The sequence below is a fragment of the Schistocerca piceifrons genome, chromosome 4 (assembly GCF_021461385.2).
Source record: "Schistocerca piceifrons isolate TAMUIC-IGC-003096 chromosome 4, iqSchPice1.1, whole genome shotgun sequence".
Taxonomy (NCBI): Eukaryota; Metazoa; Arthropoda; class Insecta; order Orthoptera; family Acrididae; genus Schistocerca; species Schistocerca piceifrons.
In genome coordinates this window covers 145,868,080-145,888,366 of record NC_060141.1, presented here as the reverse complement: position 1 = coordinate 145,888,366, position 20,287 = coordinate 145,868,080, and the positions used below count along the sequence as shown (strand labels likewise).

The 20,287-nt window shown below is 35.9% G+C and overlaps 1 protein-coding gene across 7 annotated transcripts in view; it reads right to left on the bottom strand.

The window, feature by feature from the left end:
• LOC124795403 (cellular tumor antigen p53-like) overlaps positions 1–20,287 on the bottom strand; it is a 145,763-nt gene that overhangs the window by 33,117 nt on the left and 92,359 nt on the right. For all 7 annotated transcript variants that reach the window (XM_047259423.1, XM_047259420.1, XM_047259418.1 and 4 more), the window contains exon 6: positions 7,528–7,750. In XM_047259423.1, the coding sequence (XP_047115379.1) occupies positions 7,528–7,750 (223 nt within the window). The remainder of the gene's footprint in view (positions 1–7,527; positions 7,751–20,287) is intronic.

Below are 20,287 nucleotides of genomic sequence, written 5' to 3'. Positions count from 1 at the left end.
GGGGTATGTTACAGCTAGAAGAATTCAAACTTACATTGGTTTCGAAACAGCATTTAAGTCTAAGTACTGAAGTGAGAGAGTACAAAAGAAACTTATATTAGAACGTTTAGGACCAAAACCTTACAATAACAGTTCAGCAACGGATACAGATATTCTGTGGAGTGGCATCTAAATGAAACAAAATATCTAGACGATCCTATAAGAGAGGAACATTTATTGGAGGTTATCATTAGCTGATTAACATCGCATCAAAGGGACGAATTGTTATTATGGGATTGGGGAAAAGTGAACAACTTACTGGAATACCTAAAACAGGTAGATACGGTGGAAAGGCAAGCTGAAAGATGGTACACAGGCAGCACTAACAATAACAATAACCAACACAGTAAAGTTAACAGAGGGATAGAAATGGGAACAATAACAGAAATTATCACAATAATAAATTTATCAGTAATATTACCACAGAGAGGGAAGACAAACAGGCTTCTGGGGAGAGGCTTGGTTCCCTCATACAACACAAAATGAGCCACAACAATCTCTTCCAGTTTAATTAGATGTCTTACTACATGAAGGTAACACACAAATAAAAGAATATATGAAACCAAAACTGACATACATTGTAAATAATGTAACTGTGGGAGTTATTTTGGGTTCTGGTAGGGACATAGAGCAGTAGTTACAGTGAAGTAATTTGTTGGATTCTTTCCTGCAGTTACCAGTCACAGGAATGACAATAAGAGGCATAACAGGGGTAACCGGCATGACAGACAAAGCAGTACATGCAGAATTGTTTGTTAAATTTACATTAAACACACACATTTCAGTAAGCAATGTTTGTAGTGGAAGGTTTAAATGTACCTATGATTTTAGCGTAGATTGATTTTCAGACAGTAATGTGTCATTAAACTTCCAAAATGGGACAGTGACATTAACATATGGACAAGAAGAGGACTTAGCTGTCATACACTATGAGCGGAACATTACAGCCAGATTAGGACTCACTTTAATGACAGAAGCTACACTAGAACAGGATGACGGGCCCTGTGCAGACGTGGAACAAGTGAATGAAACATATATTTGATAACATTAACAAATCAATGAATCTAAGTACTGATGGAAAGAAGGATACGATTTCTTCATCTTGTAGGCAAATAAAAGCATTTTCAACATCTCCAGGCATTATTAAATATTTTGTTTGTAGGTTGAAGATTAAACCACACAATCCATTTGACATCAGACCCTACTCTAGACAAATATCGATAAGGTTATTAGTACAAAAAGAAACTGAAAGAATGTTAGAATCAAACATTATAGAAATTTCTAATACCTGTTACAATAATCCATTATTTGTTGTTAAAATGTACAATGTTGGATGCACAAACTGTAAAAAGAATAACAGAGCCAGAAAGGGACAGGAACTGCTAGCGAAGTGTGAAGGAGTAAAATATATTAGCACCATGGACTGATGGCAGGTTACTGGTGGAGTGCCTTACACAAAGATTCATGGAAGTATTCCTGTCTGAAGGACAGTAATATCAACTTCAAGTGCTACCATTTGGTCTACACATATCAGTCTCCATTTTCACAAGAGCTCCAGGTAAAGCAAGAGGCAATGAATTGCAAAGCAAAGTGTTGCTATATGTTGATGATATAGTGGTTATATGCACAACATGGGAAGAACACCTGCAAACACTGGATGAATTTTTTATGAGATTAGGTTCCCAAGGTATCACCATTAAATTGTCAAAATTGCAATTTGGGACAAATGAGGTTGAGTTCTTGGGACATACTGTAAATACTCGGGGCATTAAGCTTGATCCATACAGATTGGATGCGATCACACTGTGCCCAGAATCAATTAATAAAAAACAACTCAAATCTTTTTTGGGATGGTGGGCTTCTACAGAAAATGCCTTGTCAGTTCAGGTATTATGCAGCAAATTTAATGAGATTATTAAACGAAAATACAGTAGGACATTGGTATATAAATTGCTACGAAGTATTTTCAAAAATAAAACAAGCATTGGCAGCATGCCAACTGCCGGTTCACCTGAATTTCGCCCTTCCTTTTCATATTGAGGTGGATGCATTGGATTACGGGTTGGGCTGTCACATATTCCAGGAGTATGTGACTGATCACACATTAGAGAGAAAAGTAACAGCTTCCACCAGCAGAATGCTCACACAACATGAATGAAATTATAGCATTACGGAAAAGGAAACATTATCAGTAGTGTAGGCATTCAAGAAGCAAGACATGAGACAGTACTACATACAGATCACAGAACATAGACATTTCTATTAAAGAGCAAACATCTACAAAGTAGGCAAACATGCTGGGCTCTCTCTCCACAGGAACTCCACTTCATTATTAAATTTGTGTAGGGAGAAGATAATACAGGGTGTCCCAAAAAGAATGACCTGATTTTAACTTGTAATAACATTGAGACAAATGTCACTAGGTAACTGAAACAGTGCTAGATTTAATTGGCATAGTTCAGAGTTTCAGAAAAAATCCACTAGATGTCGCTATGAGCGCTGACCTGGAGCATGCAGCCAGTCTTGCGCAATATGGCGCCGTACAATGGAAGGCATATTGTGTAATTGAAAGTAGTCGTACTCAATCAGTGACCACAGTTCAGAGGGTGTTTCATATTCAATTTATTGCTAAACGTTCCCCCCTTACCTTGTGATACTGATGAACTAAAAACCAGAATATCAGTTGCTGTAGCTTCAGTGACAGAAGACACCTTACACTCAGACTGGGATGAATTCGGCTATCGGCTAGATGTCGTCCGTGCAGCCAATGGAGGACATATTGAACATTTACGATGGATTTTTATAAACTTCTGTCTTTTCTGAGTAATTTAGTATGCTATTTGTTAGTGTTAAGCCCTTCTTCCTAATAAATAATTCTATTTCAAATCGGGTCATTCTCTTTGGGACACCCTGTATAGTGCTCGATTCACTGTCTTGACTACCTGCAGATCTTCATTTGAAGCAAAATGTAAAGGAATCGGGGCAAATTTACTGTTTATTTTCTGAAGGTAAATACATATGAGAAAGACAAAGATTTTTTTGTAGAAACTTAAAAAGTAAACAAAACAAAGACAGTAACTTACTTTTACAAATTGGTGTCTTGCACAAAAGTCATACTGATGTTACTGACAACTGGAATATTGATTCACAGGAAACACAACTCACAGCTAGATGGTTATTATGCATCCCACAAAACCGCATTAATTTAATAACTTCGTATGTACATAGACGATATGCCCATTGTAGCCCAAAAAAGTGTATCATGCACATGAACTAATTTTACTACATTAAGAATATGAATTGTGTAGTTAGAAAAATCTGAGATCTTGTGAAATGTATCAGAAAGTTAAGGTACATTGCACACTATATTGTACCCCATCAATCCATTTAATTTGTGGGATTTATTGGCCATGGACTTCAAAGGTGCTCTGCCTAGGGGCTGGGGAGGAACGATGTATATATCTGTGGTAATGGAATGCTTGTCCAAACATGTAAAATTATATTCTGTAAGAATGTTACAATGAAATTAAGAGATCATTTTAAAAATGTGGATAAACCAAAAAATTTGCTGTTGGGTAATGGAACACAGTTAAGAGCAAACACTTTAAAGAAGTTTTGGCAAGGGAAGGCATGAACCATACATTAATTTCTAAATTTCACCCTTGAAGTAATCTGGTAGATTGGTCGTATGTTAAATGGGTATGCTTTGTCGGACTTATTGCATGGATAGGCATTCGAAATGGACAGACATGGTGATAGAATTTGAAAAGGTATTTAGTGAATTGCCACATTCAGTTATGAAGGTTTTCCCAATGGAAATAGTAGGAGAGCAAACAGATAATGGTCAGATAACCTAGAATATTAAGTATGATCTACTATTAGGTCAACAGAAAAGATAAATTTTTGACTAACTTTCAAGTTTGTAAAATTCTGTAATTTATAGGGGTTGTTTCACTCTTTCTTGAACACAGGGGAAGGATTTGTAACTTTTCCATGGGAAGGTAATGTGAATTTGAATATGCTTTGTAGCGGAATTGTATTAGTGAAACATTCAAGACCAAGTGTGGTAACGTGTCTTCTGATATAGTATGGGACAAATACAGGACACTCGACAAAACAGACATGTTTCTAACTGCTGCACTAATGATTTACCTGGTTCATTTGGCAATGCTAGACATTAATAAAACTATTTATGGTTATACATGATTTTGCATATGTTACATACAGACTTTTGATTAATCTAAAAAGGAAAAAGAAAGAGGCATTGGTCGGAGAGCAATTTATAAAGCATAATCCGATTAACCAAAGTTATTTTCACATTGGATTATTATAGATGGAAACTGTTTAGAATTCATTTATACGGGGGCGGCAGGTGTAACGGTTCAAGATTTCCCAGATGATTTGCAGCCATAGTTTTTTGGAAATAAATCATTTTGTGGATTGAGGGTGAAATCTCATACCAATTTTGAGCATCCATGAACAAGCTTTATTAGCATTAGAGATGTTCATATGTAAAAAAGGCCAGAACTTAAAACTTTAATTATTATGCACAAGGTTTTATCAAGGAGCAAGTCTTGTTTAGTACGTTTTTATTATTTTTGTCCGAGGTATTTCACTTGAACTCCATGCTGTCCCAAGAACATTACAGCTGTACTTCGCATCATGACGTGCAAAGTAATTCGATCTGGCAAAGAATATTCTACATAAACCATGGTGCCAAGGAATATCAACAACCGGAATATTATTATAATAATGTAGATACTGATGTACTGAAACTCTTGTTTTTGCTTCTGAAGATTGGGGTTTGTTAAAAAGCATGTACCTAGTTGATTAATCTCAGACCACATTTTGTAATTTAAAGGCATGATAAAAGCCTTCCTATAAATAGACGTTGACAAGTCGAGGTTTTGGTAGGAATTTAATTTTTCTGCAGAAATAAGAAGAATTATCGTTTTGGGGTTCAGAGACTTCTCAGAGGTGAAGAGGTAATTTACAAATTAACTGAACCCTCACAAGATCTTCCTACTTGCTGTAGCTGCCCTTTGTACTTTGGTAGACTCACTGTCATAGATACACGTTTCAATATAGACACCCTCAAAGAGGTCACTTCTATTTGTTGTAATTAGATCGAATACATTTCCATCATCAGTGGCCTTCCTAACCACTTCATCTAATGAGTTTTCAGAGAAAACAGTATTATTTTGCAAGATGTGCTGCCACAACCACCACTTAGAAAACTGTAACTATCCCAATCAATGGTTGGATGATTAAAGTCTTCGCATATAAGGAAGTGTGCTCAGGAAACATCTGTATATGCAAATTCCAAAGCTCCTAGTAATATCTGGGAGAGCGTTTGGTGGTCAACAGAAATAACAAATTTGTGCCACCCTTGATACTAAATTTCGTTCCAACAAAGTGGTATGCAACTATAACTTTTATCTCACCGGATTTTGATTTCTTGTCTAGTGCAATAAGCACACTATCAACATTTCCCATTAGCCTACCCTTTTAATATACACTTAGATTTACCCAAAACTCTCTGTTGTCAGTTTTGGGTTTTAGTCAGCTCTATGTACTGAGTATTAACATATGAGCTCCACAGCTCTTTAAGGCCGCTTCAAACTATAAGACTTTGTTGTAAATGCTTTGGCTGTTGATCACCAGAATTTTAATCATTTCATTTGTGAGGGCAGTTTCTTTGGGTCTTCCACTAATACTTTGGTGTTTCCTACATTTATCATTACCTGGAACTTATGGGAGTTACCTAAGTTTAAAAAAACCTTGTGCACACTCCATACACAGTCAGCCACCCGGTTAGCAGCTCCCGATGTGTTGTGTCCTGTTGATCCACTTAGCGGGATCTTAAAATTCTCACTCCAAAGGTATACATCCAGGAAGTAATAGCCTAGCTTGTCACAGACACTTTGAAGTCCCTGCTTCAAACCTTCTGCTCGGCTCAGAACCAGAGGACTGTGGTCTCTGGAATGGACCAAGTACGAAGCATGACCTCAAGAGACCTGATGACAACAATTACTTGTTCCAATGTGCACCACAACCTGCAACTGATTGCACCTTTTTTCATCAGTGGCTGCTCGAACAACCTTTTCAACATGTTGAATCAGGTCTCCATGCATACACACAGAGTGTACAAGGTGAACCTTTCCATACTTTTCTGCCATTCCTCTAAGGTGTACCATCATTTGCTATATGTTTGAACAGCCAATGATTAACAGACCTCTATCCTTTCGTACTTGCTTCTCATTGACATATAGGGTAGCACATAGCAGACTTGCCAATGTGTGAAGTGTGTTTCAACTGCCTACTTTCAGATTCTGTGTAAGACAACACCTCTGACTGGTAGGTTAGGGGGGATAGGTATAATAACCGAGTTCTCACTGGATGATGTCTCTTTACCTGCCATTAACATGCCACTCACAGTCAAGTTATTTGCAAAGAGAATATTTTCAGGCACAGGTGACTTAGAAATAAAATAAAAAGTTCTCGTTTCTTCATTCCATAATGCCATATTAAATCTATTCATAATGAAATTTGTTGTAGGGGGTATATACTTTTTCCTACCAACATCAAATTTTACATAATTAATACCAGGAAAAAACTAATCAGTACAAAGTCTTAAAGGCATTTACTTTGATTGCAAGACTGTTTCCACTACCAAGGAACATCTATTCCCAGTACTTGTTGGAAATAATCGTTATTAATGTCAGGAAATTGCAGGTACTAAAATATTGAAAGCAAAATTAAGTAATATAACTGATAGTTTAAAGTATAAAAAATACAGTAGATTATCAAATAGATAAAGTTATGTAAAATATCTTAATACTGATATTTGATTCATTAAAGTGGATCCAGAATGGCATTGTGGACACCTAAGAGTTTGGGTACAAGGTTGGTTCCCTCACAAAAACACAACAGATACTTCAAACTGGCGGCACCCTGCTCAAAATAGAAAGCAAGTATGCTGATACATTACTTATACCCTGTGCAGCATTACACCGTTACAGTGGCACTAGAAGCAGGCTCTTCTCGACAAGGGGGAAAGTCACAAGTTAAATGACTGTTCTCTACACAGAGGTGGGTTAGAGCTAACTCGTTTTGTAAGAGATAGGCCACAGTCAGATAGTTGCTATCAGAACTTATTCTCACTTACTTCCAGTCATTCTTTCCCAGCTATCCATTACTGAACTTCTCTATTAAGACCCATTCCACTACCATCACACTCAACATTTCATGGCAACTTCAGATCTATTGCAAATTTCTATCACTTGTGATTTGATCTTTAAAATTAGTAGTTTTCATTTACAGTTATTTGCTCAAAAATTAAAGAAGAAATAATTTTAAAGAGAGTACATATCAATCTGAAATGTTTTAGACATTAAAATTACAGATATCCAACAAATGCAAAATAACAGGTACAGCTAACACTAGAATGCATAACAACAAAACTTCTTATAATTGACGGTAACTCACACGTCATTTTCCAGAGTAAAGATAATTCCCATTCCTCGCCTGCCATTGCGCTGCTGGCAGCTGTTGAGACAAGTAAATTTATAGCAAACAATGAAAGACTCCATTCCACTTTGTGGGGCCTCGACTGGAATACGAACACTAAAACGACCACTGGATGCATTTTTGAAGTAATCAGCACCATTTGTTGAAGCACAGCGTAGTACGTGTGCTGCTAGATTGACATCTAAAAAGGAAAACAAATATTGTTTTGTCAGTAAATATTGAACAAAAATAAAAATACTGTCAAAAAATGATTAACTAAAATGAAAGTTTTCAGAGTAAAATTAGATGCATTTTTTTCACAGCCTTCTTTAAATTGGTTCTCTAGTGGTATTAAAAGTGGGAGATTAAAAAATGAAAAGGTTTCGTAAGTGTTAAGTAAGTGGTTCCGAGAAATTAAATTGTTTTATATGACAAAATACACATTCAGAGCCTTAAATAGTCCTCTACTGTCATTGACACATTAGAAAGTTACTAAGTAAACAGCCGTCCATATTGGTGTTTAGAACAGATACATTTTTGTGATAAGTTTTGTATTAATTTGTGAGTCAAAATATGTTTGAAATTCCTGACTTATTCCACATCCTTGAAGAACAATTACAAGTATGGTCTGTGGAAGGACACTAGCATGTAAGTTTCTCTGTAAATACACATTATGTATTTTTTTAAAAAAATTCTTGCATGTTTCATATTTTTATGTTCTCATCACTGTGGGCCTATGGCACAAAAAATTACATCTATCCATCCATCCATCCATCCATCCATCCATCCATCAGGCAATCAACAGTTTGGTCAAAGGTAAGAACTTTAAACCAAAGCAAAAGCCAAGAAAACATGAAAAAGGAAAAGAACCATGTTGTTTTTGTGGTCTTCAGTCCTGAGACTGGTTTGATGCAGCTCTCCATGCTAATCTATCCTGTGCAAGCTTCTTCACCTCCCAGTACCTATTGCAGCCTACATCCTTCTGAATCTGCTTACTGTATTCATTTCTTGGTCTCCCTCTACAATTTTTACCCTCCACCCTGCCCTCCAATACTAAATTGGTGATCCCTCGATGTCTCAGAACATGCCCTACCAACCGATCCCTTCTTCTAGTCAAGTTGTGCCACAAGCTCCTCTTCTCCCCAATTCTATTAAATACCTCCTCATTAGTTATGTGATCTACCAATCTAATCTTCAGCATTCTTCTGTAGCACCACATTTCAAAAGCTTCTATTCTCTTCTTGTCTAAACTATTTATCGGCCACGTTTCACTTCCATACATCGCTACACTCCATACAAATACTTTCAGAAACGACTTCCTGAGATTTAAATCTATACTCGATGTTAACAAATTTTTCTTCTTCAGAAACGCTTTCCTTGCCATTGCCATTCTACATTTTATATCCTCTCTACTTCGACCATCATGTTATTTGCTCCCCAAATAGCAAAACTCCTTTACTACTTTTAAGGTCTCATTTCCTAATCTAATTTCCTCAGCATCACCCGACTTAATTCGACTACATTCCATATTCACATACCCACAAAAATACACGAGGAAAGGAAAAGAAAGGGGGCAAAGATAAATGGAGTTTTACTTGAGTAGGACAATAGTCTGGAAAAAATGTAAGTGGGACAACAAAGGAGGTCAATCATGATCTCTAAATTTTTGGCTTGGGCAGCTTTATTGCAGCATAAATTCATCCCACCTCCCCCTCTTATTTCTATCATTTCCATTTTCCTTATCAGTTGATTTTTAATTCTGTTTTCCTCTTCCTCTTAATAACAATTTTTTACACATAATATGTATTAACATCATGTCACAAATAGAATACCTGTTCTTTCTAAACACTGTCTTCAGGTACTGTGTCGAGCATCAACATCACCTGAATACAGCCATTTGGGTGTATCTGGAGTGGCAGAGCACAGCCTGTTATATAAGCACAAGATTTTGTTTGAACAAATGAGAATACTTACTCATGCTTCAAACTATCAGGACTCTGTGATCAGAGAAGCTGTTGAAATTAGACTTTTTGAAACATCTTCCATAGAGACATCTGTTATGCACTTAGCAATGCATGGAAGCCTGCACTTGACAAGGAAAAAACATATAGGAATACTTCTCACACTTCACCACCTGATGCAATGGATAACACTGCAAGCAATGCTAGATGGAGATCATAGGCAAATTCTGTGGATGTAGAGAGTGTTCCACAAGAAAACCTTTCAACTACGATTTGAATATTTGGGGTTTATTACTTGATTTTTTTCAGTTCTGCTGGAAACCTGTGGAAAATGAAACCTGCTGAATAGTGCATACCTTTCTTTACAACATTTAAGCATGTGTTATCCAAGTATCTCATTTTTTTTCTGTTGGATGTTCCAACTTGCACCACAACCTGAATCACTATTGCAAGTTCTTCTGAACAAGACAACACCATCAGTAACAAATCCCATGATGAAATATATGTACAAGGGCAACATAGTTAAAATTCCAAGGTAGCTGAATAGCAGTTTACATGAAGTTCATGACCTGACAATGCACATAAGTCTGACCTCTGAATAGTGACGTGTGTGGAGATAATGGACACTGACTAATAACTGCTGCTTGAATAACACAGGCCAACAATATCACCAACAATATCACCAACCATTTCTTCACATTTTACAGGTAAATTTATTAAATTAAGCGAGTTTTTAAAAGAATTTAACAGATTTTATATAGTTAAAATAATTTAAAAAGGAGGTTAATGGATGTAGATGACATTGGTAGAACTGCTGAAAAACATTTGGTGGCAAAAAATAGGTCGATGCTATTTTTGTGTTAACAGATGGTGTTTTGTTTACTGTCAGCCTAACGTCACTTTCCCGTTTCCTGTGCATGTGCTCAGTACACTGTCTAATCATGGTTGTAAAAACTCCACTGACAGTTTGTGTTATATTTGTGATTAAAAACACCAAAGAAATATTACTGATTTTGTGAAAAAGGTTTATCTATGATACTTTGGATCTAAACTTGGTGATCAAGATAAATCTTGGGCATCGCATAAGGTATGTTATGTGTGTGTTGAAGATCTGAGAAAATGATCCAAAAAGGAGAAAAAAGCCTTTAGATTTGTTATTCCTATGATATGGAGGGTGCCAAGAAATCATTCTGATGATTGCTACTTTTGCAGTGTTGATCTTACTGGTCATACTTCGAAAAACAAGAAGGTAATAAGCTATCCTAGGCTTCCATCTGCCATCCAAGCAGTAGGGCATGGTGTAGATTTGCCAGGTCCTGAACCACCAGATGATTTAAATTCTATTCCAACAGAAGTATTTTCTGATGTACAATCTGATTTAGATGAACCAGGTGATGATGAGTTCTACTATAATACAGAAAGTCTAGAGCCCAAATTGTTTACTCAGACCAAGCTTAACGATTTGGTTAGGGATCTGGGCTAAGGAAAGAAAAAGCTGAATTGCTTGGCTCTAGGTTAAAAGAAATGAACTTATTGGCAGTTGGAACCAGTATATACATGTATAGAAAGAGAGAATAGCAATTTTCCAAGTTTTTTCAACAAGACTGTGATTTAGTGTACTGCTCAGACATCCCCGGTCTGATGAATGAGTTTGGTATTGAATACAAAAAGGAAGACTGGAGGCTGTTTATCGATTCATCCAAAACTAGTTTAAAGGCTGTTTTATCACACAATGGTAACATGTATGCATCTATACCTTGGACATTCTATACATATGACAGAAAGCTACGAAAATGTGGAAACAGTGCTAAGTAAAATAGGCTATTCCGCTCATGGTTGGATGCAGTGTGGCAATCTGAAAGTAGCATGCATGATCCTTGGTCAGCAAGGTGGCTTTACCAAATGTCCATGTTTCTTGGGTGAATGGGACAGTAGGGCTAGGGATTAACACTGGTGCAGAAAGAACTGGCCTGTGAGGGAGTCTTTAAAACCTGGTGAGAACAACATTCTACGCATAAAGCTAGTAGATCCAAAAAACGTACTCCTACCATCACTACGTATAAAGTTAGGCCTAATAAACAGTTTGTAAAGGCTTTGCCTAAAGATGGACCATGTTTTAAGTATCTCTGTCAAAAGTTTCCACACCTTTCAGAAGCTAAACTAAAAGAAAGCGTCTTTGTTGGACCTGACATTAGAAAATTGATGTTTGATGTTAACTTTGAATCCACAATGACCTTACATGAGAAAGAAGCATGGGTATCATTCAAGTAAGTCATTACAAAGTTCTTAGCACATGAGAAAAGACCCAGAATGTTTTTCTATTATAGCTACAATGTTTAATGAGCCTGAAAGTTCACATTTTGAACAGTCACCTTGATTATTTCCTGGACAATATGGGAGATGTTAGTGAGGAGCAAGGAGAGCATTTTCACGAAGGCCGCTGGAACACCAACAAGATGGGGGACTACTGTTGGTCACTTCACCAAGAAGTTCAGCAAGCGAATTGTTGTAGAAAAAGTTACACAAGAAGCTTCAAAGAAAAAGGAGAAAGAAAATACAAACCAATTCCAGCTAACAAGTAAACCCTCTATTAACACAAATCATTATTTTGAGTAGCTTACTGTAAATAAAAACTATTCTTATGTTATAACAAAGCATTTCATTAATTTTCCCGTTTACCGTATAGCATAGGATTTTTATTCTATATGATAAAAAGCATATTGCTCAAAAACTATGGATGATACAAAAAAAACTAAGGCTAGATTTGGATTCAGCTCATAAAAATCTATAAAGATCAGCTAGAAAAGTAAAAAAAGTTATTAAAAAAAATTTTTCGTTGGCCTGTGTAATTGGAAAAAAATGATTGGAAAGAATAGTTGAAAGAAACTGGAAGTTAATTTAAGAATCTGTACACAATCCTGGGCGACTTTAACTGATACCAATATCAACAGACCTACAATATCAATACATTCAAGGTCAATATTCATAATTTGCTTTAAGTACTGCTTCACATTAATTCCATTGTGTGTAGTCTTGATTGTAACAAAGCCTAAGCAGGATCACTTCTCTGCTGGTTGTGCAAATTCTTCTTGTCAGCTCTGAACCTCCTGATGCACAATCTAGGCGGCGGACGAAATGATGAATGGGCAGGGATGCGAGTCTCACACACACGATTTAATTTTACCTTCATAATAACTTTTTATAACTCTTTTAATGTACGATTGAGAGACACATTTTTTTAACAGTGCTGGTATAGTGGATCCATGCATACGTCCGAATGCTACCACTTACAAAAACAAACAGGTTAAGATACAAGAATTAAAAATTGAAGTGTGTACTACTTCTTTTGTTTCGTGCAGATGAATCCGAACATTATCCTTGCCACAAAGCAGCTTGTTAACTTACCTTTTGCGTTGTGTATATCCCATTCAATTTACATATAGCTTTAAAATTGCTGCTTGTGTGTGTGTGTGTGTGTGTGTGTGTGTGTGTGTGTGTGTGTGTGTGTGTGAGTGATCCTACTAGATAAAGAGTTACAGCTAGAAATCTAGTGTTAACCGTTTTCTATTAAGTGTTTGTGTGTGTCATGTAACAATCCTCTACAGGTAAGTGGTTGCCATGCCCCTTATTTATGTATTTTTCCATCCAGTAATTTTCATTATTGTCATGAATCTATATAATTTACACATATGCCATAAAATCTAGCACTACCACACAGCTAAAGACGGCCAACATCAGGAGTTATCGATAGTGAATATTAATTACTAAAAGGTTGAGCAAGTAGTGTTAACTGTCTGTCTGTTGTTTGAACAAGAAGAGAGCAGGATTCTAAGCAAAATTTAAGCAGGAACCTCTTTATCCATTTGTAAGGTCACCTGGTACTTCCTTAACAATACTATCGCAATAGTTGAAAATGTATGCCAGAACCTGTTTGTTTCTATACTTCATAGGGTGATAGGTGCCCAGGCAATCCTCTGCAATAGCAGATTTGCTCAGTTGTCATAAGTGCATGTGATGCTTACACTCAATACACTGGTCCTCCATAGTGCTGATGGTCTGACCTATGGAACACATGTCATAACTATAAGAGCTACGGTTCCCATCTGTCTTATACAAGCAAACTGAGATCATCCTTTACACAATCTAAAAGGGCCATAACCTTAAGATGGTGGTCAAAGAACACACTTCACACCGTGTTATACAAATGATCCTGTTGGAAACGCTATCTGTGTATGAGAAAAAGGCCACTGGCTTAAGTAATACCTTTTATTTTCATCACTCACCTGATTCCCAGTTGGTTGATAGCACAATGTACACCTGGTCTGTCTTTCACTATAATCACACTGATGAAAGGTGACTTTCATGTGTGCTAACTCAGCTGAGAAACTCTCAGGCTTTGAGATGATGTGGCCTTATGAAAGTGCACGCATGCATGCATGCACGCACTTTCTTGCTGCTACTGTGTGTGTGTGTGGCATCCTACTAGATAAAGAGTTACAGCTGGTGAAAACTATCACAGCCTTAAGAAACAAATCAGTGAGAACTGACTTCCTACAAACAGCATGTCTGAATGTACCATCAAACTTCCTTCTAATGGACGCAACGAAGAAAAGGCAGCTATTCTTCTCCACCTCCACTGCGAAGGAAACATGTTCTAAAAAGTTGTTTAAATTCTCACTTCCATGAGCCCAAACAACGAAGTATTATGTACATATCTGAAAAAACTGCACTGCTTTCAATGTTGCTGACTTCAGGGTATGCTATTTGAAATCCTCCACCAGCAGACTCGCAATAATTGGTTACAAAGGTCTCATTGAAAACAAACTGACTGTCTACAGAACTGACCATTGAGTAAAAAGTAAATGAAAATCAACACATGATGAAATAGATTTGGCGTTTAAATAATGAACCTAACTTCAATTAACCATAACGAATCATGGAGAGGAGCAAGAGTGAAGTTTCATTCTCACATAAGAGAGGTGTAGTATACCTTGATAACTCTTTCACAACTGATCATAGTTTTAATTTTGTTCTGAAAGCTTTTTATTCTCTTGGAGTAATGCATAGTTTTAGCCTTTCTGAGGAGATTCCTCAGCACTTTGCAGTATTTTCTGCAGTGAAATTTGGTTACCAGGCTGTGGTCCGACACTTTATCCATTCCGTGCCCAAACTATGAAAAATCGTACCAAAGGAATTGGTATTTGGGGAGGTTACAAAACAACTAAAAACAGAGTAGTGCATTGTAATACATATATAATATGTACAAAACACAAGTGACACAACCGAGTCCCATGAGACAACCGAGCCCCATCAGGACATAATCATTGTATCTGATTGGGTTATTATTTAGTAGCTCTTAAGGAAATAGGTATGAAAGACTTATAGACACATGATTACTATTGTGAAATATCATGGCACACACAGAAACACTACGTTTTCTTATTCAAGCACAGGGAGACTTTATACTTTTTACATTTTATGTGAGGTTGCGGTTCAAGATTGTTTGTTGCTGCAACTTTACCTAATGGATATTCTGCTGACTTGTACCTTAGATAATTGGGCTACGTAATTTTCCACAGGGTTAATATGAGCAAGAGAGTCATGTGCAAGTTAAACAGACTGTGTAGAACTTACTGTGGCAGGAAGCATTCTACTTGAGCCAATCGTATAAAAATTTTTGAAGAAATCATCAATAATCTTAAACATGATGCCACAGGCATTGATCCTTGTCAACTAATGATTAATCTGGAGCCCCATAACATCATTTCAAGCATGGTTGATTTTCCAGTCCTAACTCAGAGCTCTTTAGATGAGAAGAAGGCACAAGCTAGGGCAAACATACATAAAAGAGCCTTGGACAGAAAAAGAAGGCATAATGCAAAAGCTTTCCCACACTAGTTTGAGCATTGGTGAACTAGTGTTGGTCTAAACTAAAGAAAGATCTAAGAAAATTTCAGTGTAAACAAAAAAAAAAATTATGCATTTTTTATCAAGGGCAATCATTAAGACTCATACAAATGCATACTGCAGAATACCTGAAGAGTAAGAAAGAACTAGGTCTATGAAATATTGTAGATCTGAAGAAATTTAAACAGGACAGCGACTAGTTACTGTAGGGAGTCTGTGACTCTTTGGCAGATATACCGTTTGGCGTACTGTGCAGTCCCAGTTGGATGAAACTTTATTTCCCTTTCAAGTTTCATTCAATTCTTCTGTCCAATCATAGTAAGTAAGGAATATATGTCTTCATGTTGTACATAGGCTATTAGTTTGTAATGTCTTCCTAGTGAGTAAGAATGATCCCGAAAGTGACTATACCCTAATGTTGACTTACAGAAGAATGTGACAGGTAGTTTGCAGGAGTAAATTCTAAAGGTTAAAATAACAATGGGTAAATATTGAGCACCAATGGTAGAAAAAAGATGGCTAAAGTAAATAAATAATAAATAAGATCCACAAAAAGGGTTAGTAACTACAAAATTGAGCACTTCTCTTAATGTGAAGTTATTGAAGCTGGAAATTCCTAATAGCTGGAACAATAAACTCTGCATAAATTAATAATTTTCAGTTGGGAGTAAGGTTATCAAAAGCTAAGAAAGAGTAGTAAAGTGGTGCATCTAGAGGCAAACCAAAGCATTTCAACATTAAAGGAGATACGTGGAAGTGGTGTGAGGATCATATCAAAAATATATGAAATAATGAGGTCAGCAGGCTGATGAAGAGAAAATGGAGGAAGAAGCGTCAAAAAATATGCATAAATGAAAATAGGGATAAGCAGGAGAAATGGAGTCAGTAGGCTGACATACATGGTGAAAAGATGAAAAGTTGATGTGTAATTCTCACATCTCTCATAAAAAGGTTTGAGAAATGCATAATCTGGCTCAAGACACATGGTCAATTAACAGATAATACAGACAACAAAATTCAAATAAGCAAATGTGTTAAGAAATGCAGATAATAAAGTATTGATATGTTATAATAAAAACAGCTTTATAATAATGTGTGTTACAAAGCAAAGTAACTGCTGTCAAACAAATAATTCCTTTAGCATACTGATCCATACGATAAGAGGCAAATAAAGGAAAAACTTACAAAGGTTACTCATTTTTCTAAGTAAAGCAATATCATAAGTAATAAAAAAAATTGCAAACCAGATCAAAATGTCAATACTGAAGAATATGAATTGACCTTCAGTACGTAATAACTATGGTTTATGTATAAAAGAAAAGAGAACTGCAAAGTTTGTGAGTCAGGCTTAATAATGAAGTAAATTATCATGTTTTTCTGTTGTAACATACTGACAATAATCATTTTGAAAAAGTTAATAACAATTTTTAGAGACTAAATTAGAAAAAAGGCGAGAAAAGAAATTCTTTCTGGTAACTTCTCAACTGTTGGAACTATTAAAGGAGAACAGAATATAAAATGTGTTTTATCTGCCCTTCGATGTAAGTCAAGAACAGAAGCTTAGGCCATTTTATCTGTTTCTCAGGGACATGGAGGCTTCATGAAAGGCAGCCTACAAGCTGTAGTGGAGAAGCAAAGACGATGACATGATCTACAGTGAATCATCCGCTTTCCTTTTTGTAATAAAAAATTATGGGGAAATGACTTCCAACCCCTTACATCTAATGATTTAGTGACAGTGTCGTATGGACGCTCACATTGGTGCCTACTATTGTGATTACATATGTAAGTACTGAAAAGTGAAAAATTTTGTGCATTTCTCTTTCGGGTAAAGACTGAAAAATTTATGTAAAAAAAGCAATTTTGTTAATTATCGAAAAATTTATTTCATGTTTCTACGTAATTTATGTACATGATTTGTAAAATTCCATAATATCATATTTTCTATGTATATATGTACGGTTATTTTTTAAGTGCAGTGTTAAGGATTTTAGCTAAAAATCAATTTCATTTAGAAGAGGCTAGCTATAACAACATCCCTTGTTTCTAATATTAAATTTTGTCCAAAAATATTTTTTTTCACAAAAATAAATAGGGGGTGAAGTGGCGAATCAAGTGCTGTATCATTTGAGAGACACAGGGCGAGCGAGTGTGCTGGAACTTAGCCCAGTTCCCTGCTAATAGCGCCACGTCACCACAATGCATCTGTGTGTAGCACAGAAGTATTGCACCATAATGTAAGAATGAAATTAAAAGTTAAAGTTACTTTTCCAAACTTTGTCAGCATGTGGTTTAGTATATTAATGTTTAAACTGTCAAATCTCTTTCCCTAAATACATGGTTTTAAGAAAAAAATAATGTTAGGAAGCCAAAAATTGGTCATAATGTGCAGATGTATGTCAGAATTAGTTGGTACAAGTCTCAACATGATTAAAGCAATATTTTGGTCAGAATCCACATTTTTAAGAAAAATTGAAGGCACTAAATATTAGACATAGAATTATTAAAATTTGTATGAAGATTCCGTTTAACATAAAAATAGTAACTACGTGACCCCACCGAGCTACCTCTAATAGTTTTCGAATAATTTAGTGAAAACTAAATTTGAAACAAAAATGTCCTTATTTGTAGTACATTAAGTATCTGTAGTACATTAAGTATCTGTAGTACATTAAGTATCTGTAGTAGATTAAGTATCTGTAGTAGATTAAGTATCTGTTATATCAATGCTAGAAAGTTCTGATTACAGCATGAGATGAAACCAAATAAATAGTACAGCTATAACAAGTTTCAAGGCCTGGATGTAAATAATAACAAATAAAAGGTCTCTTAAAGTTGCAGTTCAGAGGTCATGTTCTATTGTCAGTTCCGTTCTAAAAATTCTGGACGGCAAAGTTTAAATGCAGGTGGGCTAAAAAATTTTCTGGTATTTTAACCAAATTAACTACATTCATACAAAAATTATGAAGATTCTAATTTGAATCATGACATTGTTATAAAATATTGTGTGTCTGAGAAAGTGGCCGTTTAGAGGCTACTACCGTGGGCACAGAGTGGATAACAGCAGATATTCCCTTGGGCGTTTGCTTTACCCCCTTATATAAATTTGTCCTGAAAGGCAAGACTTGACTTGACTTGACTTGACTTTGCACCCAGCTACCATACGGTCTGCAACAGACATATGCTGGACTATGCGCTGCCCCGGATAATGTCACAGCCAGACTGCATTAAACTCGTGAAAATAGGAAGTGAAATTGCAAGTACTGTACACCATCCTGGAGTGCTTAGATTTCGAGGAAGTGACTGTTAGTGTGCCACCTGTAACATTAACAAATCCGTGTGGCAAATGGCGACAGTTATTTTCCACTTTTGTGATGAGCAATTATTCTGATTATCAGAAGTCAGGCCATGAAAGACCATTTAATGGGAACTTACCGTAGAGGTCACCTCTGAACTGTTCATAGTGCTGTTTAGGATAGAGAGATTTATTATTAGTCTTATCATCAGGAATATTACTATGTTGTGTGTGTGATAGTTCATCAAATATGTCTATAAATTAGAACTCCAAATCTTCATTTATAATCATAGTTTCTGACCCCGATAGGGAAATAGAGAATAGAAACATTTCTTTCAGTGGGCTGGACAAGGCTCACCACAAAAATAGTTTCCAGGCTCTCATAAAAGACGGGGAACAATATTCTAATATTTCCTATTACTTACAATATATTATTATTATTGTTTCCTTCACTTTCTCAGATGTTAAGTCCGGTTAAAAATGGAGTGACGCGGACCTTGATCAAGCGTCACTTCCTTTTAACTGTACGGTATGTGTTATATTGCATTTAGGAACTTTCGGGTAATTGAACATGTATCAATAATTACGGATTTCTGTAGTTGTATATATATGTTTGGATGTAGCTGTATTGCATTGATGTACTGGTGGATATTGTGTGGTATGACTCCTGTAGTTGATAGTATAATTGGTATGATGTCAACTTTATCCTGATGCCCCATGTCTTTGACTTCCTCAGCCAGTTGGATGTATTTTTCAATTTTTTCTCCTGTTTTCTTTTGTATATTTGTTGTATTGGGTATGGATATTTTGATTAGTTGTGTTAATTTCTTCTTTTTATTGGTGAGTATGATGTCAGGTTTGTTATGTGGCGTTGTTTTATCTGTTATAATGGTTCTGTTCCAGTATAATTTGTATTCATCATTCTCCAGTACATTTTGTGGTGTATACTTGTATGTAGGAACGTGTTGTTTTAAAAGTTTATGTTGTAAGGCAAGCTGTTGATGTATTATTTTTGCGACACTGTCATGTCTTCTGGGGTATTCTGTATTTGCTAGTATTGTACATCCGCTTGTGATGTGATCTACTGTTTCTATTTGTTCTGCTTAATGTGAATCTTTCTGTTGCTGAATGTATGTGATGTATTCTATATTTGTGGCATTGTGATCGTGTAAGTGTATTGAGTGCTTCTAGGTCTGTGTTACCCCATTTCACTACTCCAAATGAGTAGGTCAATATTGGTATGGCATAAGTATTTATAGCGTTTGTCTTGTTTCTTGCAGTCAATTCTGTTTTCAGTATTTTTGTTAGTCTTTGTCTATATTTTTCTTTTAGTTCTTCTTTAATATTTGTATTATCTATTCCTATTTTTTGTCTGTATCTTAGATATTTATAGGCACCCGTTTTTTCCATCGCTTCTATGCAGTCCAATATGTAATCTTCTTGTTTAGTGTGTTTTCCCTTGACTATGCTATTTTTCTTACATTTGTCTGTTCCAAAAGCCATACTTATATCATTACTGAATCCTTCTGTTATCTTTAGTAATTGGTTGAGTTGTTGATTTGTTGCTGCCAGTAGT